Source organism: Rattus norvegicus, chromosome 17, assembly GCF_036323735.1.
Source record: "Rattus norvegicus strain BN/NHsdMcwi chromosome 17, GRCr8, whole genome shotgun sequence".
Lineage (NCBI taxonomy): Eukaryota > Metazoa > Chordata > Mammalia > Rodentia > Muridae > Rattus > Rattus norvegicus.
In genome coordinates, this window is record NC_086035.1 from 4,978,491 (window position 1) to 4,988,170 (window position 9,680).

Consider the following 9,680-nt stretch of genomic DNA (forward strand, 5'->3'; position numbering starts at 1 on the left):
CAGAGATGGCTCAGTGGTTAAGAGCCCTGACTGCTCTTCCAGTGGTACTGAGTTCAAATCCCAGCAACCACATGGTGGCTCACAACCATCTGTTTTGGGATCAGATGTCCTCTCCTGGTGTGTCTGAAGACAGCTACAGTGTACTCACATATGTACAAAATAAATCTTAAAACAAACAAACAAAAACAAAAGAAAGAGATATATGAAGAAGGGGGAGCTTTCTGGGTTGTGTGCCTTGCCTTGTCTATGACCTTACTGTATGTAGCCTTTGAAAGACCCAAGAAGACATTGTGGCATATGGGCAGAAGCTGGTTCACTTGGATGAAATCAGAATGAGGAGGGGCTGCAGGAATGAAGAGGGCCTAACCAAGAGCCATCGACCAACCCCTAAGGCTGTCTATGCCTCACAGCCAGTCGAAGGGTCAGGTCCTGTACCCACAAATGACAACCCACCTCCCCTAGCCAGAGTTGTTCAAGAGCTGGATGGACCAGAGAGGATCAAACCTGGAGAGAGGTTGTAGATTTCAAGAAACATCCTGGTTCTTAAACATCCTCCTTCTCCTACCTCCAAAAACTGTGGGTCCTGCCTAGCTAGGCCGGCCTGCAGTTGACTGTGTTGGGCATCTCCATGTTTCTGGAGGAGAGTCTGTCACAGCAGAGGTGAGCTGGCTGCCCACATCAGATATGGGGGCAGAGACAGAAAGCTGAGAACTCACGTCTACACATACAGACACAAGAGCAAAGCAGGTTTCCCCAGTATGTTTTACTGCATTCTGTACGGCAGAACACAGAGAACAGTGTTCTACAGTCAGGTGAGTGAATGTGGACAAAATGTCACTTAAAAGGATCCCTAGGCCTCTGGGTCGGTTGGTTTTTGCCAACTGACACAAAAAGAACATATCCTAGAAGGGAGAACTTTGAGAAAATGCCTCCTTCATATTCTTAAGGAAATAAAAAAAGGCAGATCGTGGAGAAAACCAGACCATACTCTTAAGGAAATAAAAAAAAAAAAAAAGATCATGGAGAAAATACCTCCATATGAAAGGCCTGTATATGAATGTAGAAGGGTCCAGCTCAGTGTGGATGGCCAGTCCTGGGCAAGTGCTCCTGGATGGTATATGAAAACAGCTTAGCAAGCCATGGGAAGCAAGCCAGTATTTGGTACTTCTCTATGGCCTTTGGTTCAATTCTACATTGATTTGCTGCCCTGACTTTACTCAGTAATGGACTATAACCATTAACCTATAAGATGGGATAAACCCTTTCCTGATGGTTTGTATATGCCTGGCCCAGGGCGTGGCACTTGTTGGAGTAGGTGTGGTCTTGTTAGAGTGGTGTGACCTTGTTGGGGTAGGTGTGTCACTGTGGGTATGGGCTTTAAGACCCTCATCCTAGCTGCCTAGAAGGTGGTATTTTGCTAGCAGCCTTCAGATGAAGATGTAGAACTCTCAGCTCTGCCTGCACTGTGCCTGCCTGGATGCTGCCATGATCCTGCCTTGATGATAATGGACTGAACCTCTGAACCTGTGAGCCAGCCCCAGTGAAATGTTGTCCTTATAAGACTTGCCTTGGTCATGGTATCTGTTCACAGTGGTAAAACCCTAACTAAGACTACTTCCCCAGCCTGTTTTGAACATGGTGCTTTATCAGACCAGTAGAAACCATAAGATACTGGACAAAATGGCCAGCAGGCAAGGACGGATTCTCTGTGGACATAGTAAGTCATGCATCCAGGTCTAGAACACTGGGCCTGGCCTCGACTCACCAACAACTGCTAAATGATGTCAGTGGCAGACACGAAAACCTAGATACCCTCATACAGAAGGTTAGTTGAACAAATCAAACCTTCTCAGGAATATGTGCAGCCATGAAGGAGGGAGACCTGTACATAAGGACCTGGAAGATCTTCAGGCTGAATTGTCAGAGTAAAACTAGTGTAACCATAGCACATACTGCACAGCCTTGTCTGCAGAAGCAAGAGAAACCCTCAGAACAACAAGCAAGGAGCAGGCCAGTGGCTCCCTGTGGAGGATTTCGTTGACACAGCTGAGGAAGAGGAGATTTATACTGGCATCTCGCACAGGGACTCACAGTGCACTCAAATCATAGCACATCGTTACATTGATTCTGCCAGTAGAGAGACCAGGACATGGCTACATGACTCACCCCTCGCCTGACTGCTCACGCTGCCTATAAGTACGTCAAAGCTCCACTGTCCCTTGTTGGCATTGAGAGCCGGGGAAGAATCTACAGTGAGGAAACTCAATGACTCCATCTCACTTCTGCAATTAAATGCTCTTAGAAGAGATGCTATTCCGCCTCCCACTCTACCAAACCCCAACCCCACCCTGTCAGACAGCCACTTCTGTGACCTTGAGGATCTCCAAATGTCACAATGAACAGTGACTTAGTTACTTGCCCTCCACTGAAGCACTGTCATACTCCAGTTGAGCCTGCGGTCTACCAGGTGAAGGATACTCAGCCTGGGACTTCAGAGATTACCCACAAAGGTGGACCACGGGAAACTAAGCAGTAATGCAGGGATTGATATTGTCATGGGGCATCATGATAGAGCGGTAACAGTGGTAAATTAGACAGGCTGTGCTTGTACTGAGGCATGAGAAAGAGGCAGGAGCTCAAACCTACACGGTGACAGGTGGCCATGTTCGGGTTATCCCATCTATAGGGATGGGGACACACTGCCTCCTCTGAGGCTGCTTCGAGAAAGTAGAATCCACAGCTGAGCCTCTGCCCTGCCACCACCAGCAGCCCTGCCCCTGGGGCCTCCCTCCTTCCCACCCCTGCTCCTACAGATACTTAGGTGTGACTTTGGTACACTACCATTACCTGGGATGGATCTTCCTTCTCCCTTATCCATCATGGAGGGTCTCTAGCCTATCGACCAGAGAGGTTGCCAAGGGAAGAGAGTGACACAGTAGAGCTTCCTCTTGTGTTTTCCAGAGCTAGTGCTCATGAGAAAGCTACCTCCTTTGAACCATGATGGAATATGATTTGTGAACAATGAAAAGATGTGTAAGGTCAAACTGGGTTCCAACCTACGCTGCTGGGATGAACTCTCCCTGCCACAGCGGGCCTGGCAATCCTTAAGGACACCACCCATCCAACCAAGACGTCCCTAAGCAGGTACAGTCCCCGGAGAGCACCTATGAAGCCTGGCATCCAATATTAAGCAGACTGTTTCCATTTACACCCTCTCTCCTCCTCCTGCTGCTGCTGCTGCTGCTGCTGCTGCTGCTGCTTCTCCTTCTCCTGTTACTTCTCCTCCTCCTCCTGCTGCTCCTCCTCCTCTTGCTGCTTCTCCTCCTCCTGCTGCTTCTCCTCCTGCTGCTGCTCCTCCTCCTCCTGCTGCTTCTCTTCCTTCACCTCCTGCTACTGCTCCTCCTCCTCCTCCTGCTGCTCCTCCTCCTCCTCCTGCTGCTTCTCTTCCTCCATTTTCTGCTACTGCTGCTGCTCCTCCTCCTGCTGCTCCTCCTCCTCCTGTTGCTCCTCCTGCTCCTGCTGCTGCTGCTCCTCCTGCTGCTGCTGCTGCTCCTCCTCCTCCTCCTGCTGCTGCTGCTCCTCCTGCTGCTCCTCCTCCTCCTGTTGCTCCTCCTGCTCCTGCTGCTGCTCCTCCTCCTCCTGCTGCTGCTGCTGCTCCTCCTGCTGCTGCTGCTACTCCTCCTCCTCCTGCTCCTCCTCCTCCTGCTCCTCCTCCTGCTGCTGCTGCTACTCCTCCTCCTCCTGCTCCTCCTCCTGTTCCTCCTCCTCCTGCTGCTCCTCCTGCTGCTGCTGCTACTCCTCCTCCTCCTCCTACTCCTCCTCCTCCTGCTGCTGCTGCTGCTACTCCTCCTCCTGCTCCTCCTCTGCTCCCCCTCCTCCTGCTGCTCCTGCTCCTCCTCCTGCTGCTGCTGCTGCTGCTTCTCCTCCTCCTCCTGCTCTTCCTCCTCCTGCTGCTGCTGCTGCTTCTCCTCCTCCTCCTGCTCCTCCTCCTCCTGCTCCTCCTCCTCCTGCTGCTGCTGCTGCTCCTCCTCCTCCTCCTGCTCCTCCTCCTCTTCCTCCTCCTGCTCCTCCTCCTCCTGCTGCTCCTCCTGCTGCTGCTCCTCCTCCTGCTCCTCCTCCTCCTGCTGCTCCTCCTCCTGCTGCTCCTCCTCCTCCTCCTGCTGCTCCTCCTCCTCCTCCTGCTGCTTCTCTTCCTCCATTTTCTGCTACTGCTGCTGCTCCTCCTCCTGCTGCTCCTCCTCCTCCTGTTGCTCCTCCTGCTCCTGCTGCTGCTGCTCCTCCTGCTGCTGCTGCTGCTCCTCCTCCTCCTCCTGCTGCTGCTGCTCCTCCTGCTGCTCCTCCTCCTCCTGTTGCTCCTCCTGCTCCTGCTGCTGCTCCTCCTCCTCCTGCTGCTGCTGCTGCTCCTCCTGCTGCTGCTGCTACTCCTCCTCCTCCTGCTCCTCCTCCTCCTGCTCCTCCTCCTGCTGCTGCTGCTACTCCTCCTCCTCCTGCTCCTCCTCCTGTTCCTCCTCCTCCTGCTGCTCCTCCTGCTGCTGCTGCTACTCCTCCTCCTCCTCCTACTCCTCCTCCTCCTGCTGCTGCTGCTGCTACTCCTCCTCCTGCTCCTCCTCTGCTCCCCCTCCTCCTGCTGCTCCTGCTCCTCCTCCTGCTGCTGCTGCTGCTGCTTCTCCTCCTCCTCCTGCTCTTCCTCCTCCTGCTGCTGCTGCTGCTTCTCCTCCTCCTCCTGCTCCTCCTCCTCCTGCTCCTCCTCCTCCTGCTGCTGCTGCTGCTCCTCCTCCTGCTCCTCCTCCTCTTCCTCCTCCTGCTCCTCCTCCTCCTGCTGCTCCTCCTGCTGCTGCTCCTCCTCCTGCTCCTCCTCCTCCTGCTGCTCCTCCTCCTGCTGCTCCTCCTCCTCCTCCTGCTGCTCCTCCTCCTCCTCCTGCTGCTCCTCCTCCTCCTGCTGCTGCTCCTCGCCACCCCCCACCTTCTCCTCTTTCCATCCTCCTACACTCCTTGAGATGGGTTTGCTATGTATCCCAGGATAGCCCATACTTTTCTGCCTCTGCTTTCCAAATGTCATGGTGGTAAATCTGTACCACCATGCCTAACTACCCCTGCCAGTTTTAATTAGCTAACTTATTTATTTGCATCACAGAGATCGAATCTACAACCCTGTGCACGCTAGGCACAGGCACATGCTTTATCCCAGAGCCACACCCCCCAGCTCCATGCAAATCCCACAGCATGAGCTTTTACTGCTTCTGATTCTTCCTGTTCTCTCCCACCCCCCAGCCCCTGCTACCAGGCAATGTCTTCTCTTCCTTCTTTTCTTCTCCATGCCCTGCCTCATGTTTCAGACTGTCAGAAACTTCCTTAGGCACACCGCAAGATTGTGGACAGCACACAGGCCCAAGCCGGAGCCCTGGCCCGTGATTCCAGGCTTGTCTAAAAGTCCTTCAGCCAACTGCCAGTCCTTCACTGCACACATCTTCTCTCCTATAGAAAATACATCACTGGCTTTATCTCCTATGCAGGTGGACCCATACTGCAAATTAACATTAGGGTTTAGTCTCTAAAATCTCATCAGCATGTTTCTCCCCAGGTCAAAGTGTTCCTTCAGCTGGAACCTATCTCAGAACCTGCAGGCTCCCCAACTCCATCAGGACAGCCAGTACCACAGGCCTCTCCATGCTCCTCGTGGCTACCGACTCCTTATTGTAGAGTCTGTATTTATCGCTACATAAGAATCTCCCCAAATGAAGGGTCCAGCGGGGTGATGTTTGGCCTCAACTCGAATGGTTCTAGTCCTCTGGAGCAGGTCTGAGGCTAAGTTAACCAAGTTGGGTTTCTTACCCCCTGGACTCTCCTGAAGAAAAGCCATCTCTGCACAGAGCTTCTAAAAATGTGGAGAAAAAGCCCAGAAAGCCCCCAAAGGCCCAGGTGTCACCTTTTACACCATGTCACTCACACAGGGCCACTCGTTAGCAGTGGACGCCACACAGAAGTCCCCATCCGAGTCAGATGTGGGTGCATTCTTAACTTACTGATACAGGAACTGTGTGAATTCTGGGGTTGTTTCAACTTCACCAACGAAATGGTCAGAGTTTCTTCTTTTTCTTTAAAATGTTCAGTTGTTGTTGTTGTTGTTGTGGTGGTGGTGGTGGTGGTGGTGGTGGTTATCAGCTTTTTTTCCTCCTAAATGGATACTTTTTCTGGGTAATGAGGCAAGTGAATCTTCTCCTTAGGTGATATACAATCTGTCAAAATATTAGGCAAGAAACAAAAGCCATCCATGCAGTATTCTTCGGGCTAAGGTGAAAGCTTAGCGCCTATTTCATATGGGAATTCGGAGTGCTAAGACAAAGGCGGCCGCGTGAAGTGTGACCAACTTGGCTAACATGGACCAGTAAGAATACAAGCTAAGCACAAAAATGGTAGGACGTTAAAGTGTCCCGTCCGTCACAACCAGAAGATGCTGCTGAGCAACAGACACTACAACAGGACCTCCCCTTTCACGCTGCCTGACCTTTGACCTTTGACCTTCTCCTTTGTCCCATTTTCAGGAACGTGGAGGTTCAGATCTTGGCACAATGTCCTCCACCAGACACCACACTTGGACCCGAGGCAGCATAGGATCCCTGTATCTGCACCGTTGTTCGGTATGAATTTAGAAACCATGACATTGCACACAGGCAACTTACATAAGAATCAGATGAGGTTGAATCATGAATGCACACAGATGTGCCTGGGGCACGGGAGTGTATGTGGGGTGGGGTGGGGGGTGTGCCATGTCTTATGGGCACCACAGGCCAGAAGAGTGCATCAGATCCCCTGCAACTGGAGTTACTGATGGTTGTGAGTCAGCATGTGGGTGCTGGGAGCCAGACCTAGGTCTTCTGGAATAGCAGCCAGTGCTCCTAACCACTGAGCCACCTCTCTAGCCCCCTTGACGTTTTTTTGTTAGCATAAGACATAGCTGTCCAACCTTGTCTGAAGAGAGACACATTCTGGTTTTAGTTCCCTCTCTTCTTTTCTTGCCATAAACTGACTAAGAGGGAAAGGAGGCCCCACTTGGCCATGGCTTTACTTTGCTCTTTCTGTTCTTTGTCTGTCCTCTCTGGGGATCAACTCCAGGCCTTTGCACATGATAGACAGACAAACCTTTACCACTGAGCAGCACCCATAAACTTGGGTTGTACCCTAAGACGGTGGATGGTCTGGCTTTCCAACCAAATTGCCCACAGACACCTTTCAAGAATGACCTGATCTGTAGACATGATAGTCTAAACAGGAAGGTTGTAATTCCCCTACATAGAACTTTAGGCAGGGAGGCATACTATACAGGAATCAATTATAGTTTTGTTCTGCCAGCGACTATTTCCAAACGTCCGATAATGTGATCATTTTTTACTCAGGAAGACATTCTGACAAAGGCTTCCTTTGCCTTGCATTCTGGAGCATTCTGAGTTCCTTGGACACTGGGGTAAAACTCTGGTGTCTACATGATCTGTCTTACGAGGCACCGCCCACTCCGGCCGTCTTTTTGCACACCCGTCAGAATGGTTAAGCTAGAAAGGCCTCAAGGCCACCAAGTCCGAACCTAAGCACTTATTTCTTTAGCGGTTGGCTCAAAGGATGTGCCTTAAACCTGTCTTCCGGACGGTGAGCCCTGCCATTCTGCTTCCTCCTCCCCGTGCCACACTCTGCTACTGATTTGATTTTGCTGAGAGAATGGCACCTTGTGAAGGCAAATGCTTCTGTCAAGATAGATTACTGTGTGTTCACTGGTCTCATGACTTCATTCCCTCTCTCTCCCCCCGACCCCGACAGCTACCAGAATTATATGCATCACTTGAGATTTTTAATAAGGAGAGCAAGAAATCTAATCTCCAAAAGATCTGTGGCATGTCGTTTAAGGAAGCTCAGGAAGTCCTTTGGAAAATCCTGGGTGGCCTGATCTCTGACAGCTATGACACCGTAAAAGGGGATGAGCGCCACCCTTCCATACCGGTTAACAAAGAGGAGCGGAAGACACCATCTATGTCAGATCTACTTCACCAAAGTCTGTTAAAGGGTTACAATGTTCCGTTGGAGCAGGTACACAGCTCCCAGCAGAGGCTGGCCCAGGTGGGCATCCCTCCTCCTCCACTCTCCTTTCCTCACGGTTTAAGCAACGAACTGCCCGTGATCCTTCCAGCACAGCACTTCAGGAAAAGGATTCAAAGCGTCACATTCCGCAAACTTCTCCTGTCTTCTGTTGCCCCAGGCAGGCTGTTCTATGAAGAAAAGCCAACAAGCCAACAAGTCTCCTTTGACCCAGGTAATAAATAAAAGAGGTTCTCCTGGGGGGTGGGGGTAGGGGAGATGCAGACCTCGCATAGAATGTAAGCAGACTTCCAGACAGGACTGTGTGAAGCAATGACCTGTGGTAATCTCTCACAGTGTAGGGTTTGTAGCTAAGGTTGATGCTTCCTGTGGTGGCAACGAAGTCAAGGAAAACACTTTTGAATTTCTGTCCTGTGAATGGTATAGGCCCACTCTAGGGACTGAGGTAGGACAACCATTGGATCAAAGCTAACATGGGCAATTTAGCCTGTGCAATTTATCTAGACCAAACCTGGGGGGTGGGGGGAGGGAGAGACAGAGACAGAGAGATACAGAGAGACACAGAGATGGGCAGGAGACCGTTGCTCATGATAGAACACTGATCTAGCGTGTTTGTGGTCTTGAGTTCGACCCTGAGAACCACAAAAGCATAAAACATGAGAATCCAGGGTCAAGACTCACATCCATGTCTGACAGGTGACTGTAAACAGGACACGATAGCCCTGATTTTTTTTTTTTTACCATTCTGAGATCGGCTACTCAGAGCCCTGCAGTCGAACAGCATCTGTTGTACATACCGTTTGTGTTTCTTGTGTGGTCTCTGGCATTCCACTGAAACTCTAAACAAGCAAACAGGCCAAACAGCAACAGAGACAAAGAACCAGGAATGAAGGGCCCTCAGCTCCTTAGAAATGTCTTCTGCCTGTGCCCTGTGCTGATGTGTGACTCTTTTAAAACATGATTCCTTCCAGGAAAGCAGTTCCTAGACCTGGCAGACCTTCAGTGGAGGTATTTCAAGGGACTTGCAAAGTGGGGGAAAATGCCCAGGAGGTTTTCCCTCTTGAACATAGAATACAACAGTGAGAAGAGATACGTAGAGAACCAACGTATGTCTGGACTCATCTTCCCTCCCCTAGTTCGCAAGACTCTGATGGTCTACCCTCAAGCTGAGTATGATAAAGAAGGACAGCTTTATCTCACCTGGAAAATAGTGTACTGAAATAGTCTGGATATGAACCGTTCTGCTTGGGATTGCCGAACCAACACAAGAGGTGGAAAAGCACACAGCCCACTTCTCTACTCAATGTCCGTGCAAAGCCTACATTAAAATGATTTCGTGGAGGAACATGTCCAACCAATCTGCTGGCATTACTCTGGTTCACAGTTCTGATGCTCATCTGAACAGCAGGTGAAGGGAATACTGGGTGGATACACAGAAATAGCTCTCCACCAAAAATGGATCTCTACAATGTTTTCTTCCTTGGTTTCTCTGTTTCTTTGTTTCTGGTTTGTTTATTTGTTTGTTTGTTTGTTTACTTTTTGCTGTCAATATGTAATTTACTTACTTAAAAAAATCCAAATTCTGGCATTGTCTA

General features: G+C 50.6%; 1 protein-coding gene across 5 annotated transcripts; it reads left to right on the top strand.

The window, feature by feature from the left end:
* The first annotated feature begins 503 nt into the window (after positions 1–503).
* Positions 504–9,430, top strand: C17h9orf153 (similar to human chromosome 9 open reading frame 153). Of its 5 annotated transcripts, none has more exons than XM_063276010.1 (6): positions 504–2,510; positions 2,962–3,144; positions 6,543–6,638; positions 7,810–8,299; positions 9,057–9,093; positions 9,222–9,430. In XM_063276010.1, the coding sequence occupies exons 3-6, from the start codon at positions 6,570–6,572 to the stop codon at positions 9,253–9,255; spliced, it is 630 nt and encodes a 209-aa protein (XP_063132080.1). In that variant the 5' UTR covers positions 504–2,510; positions 2,962–3,144; positions 6,543–6,569; the 3' UTR covers positions 9,256–9,430. The 5 variants fall into 5 exon arrangements, with proteins under 5 accessions (XP_063132080.1, XP_063132079.1, XP_063132081.1 ...); XM_063276011.1 differs by having other exon boundaries at positions 2,408–2,467; XM_063276009.1 differs by having other exon boundaries at positions 1,029–2,532; positions 9,057–9,430.
* Positions 9,431–9,680: the final 250 nt, after the last annotated feature.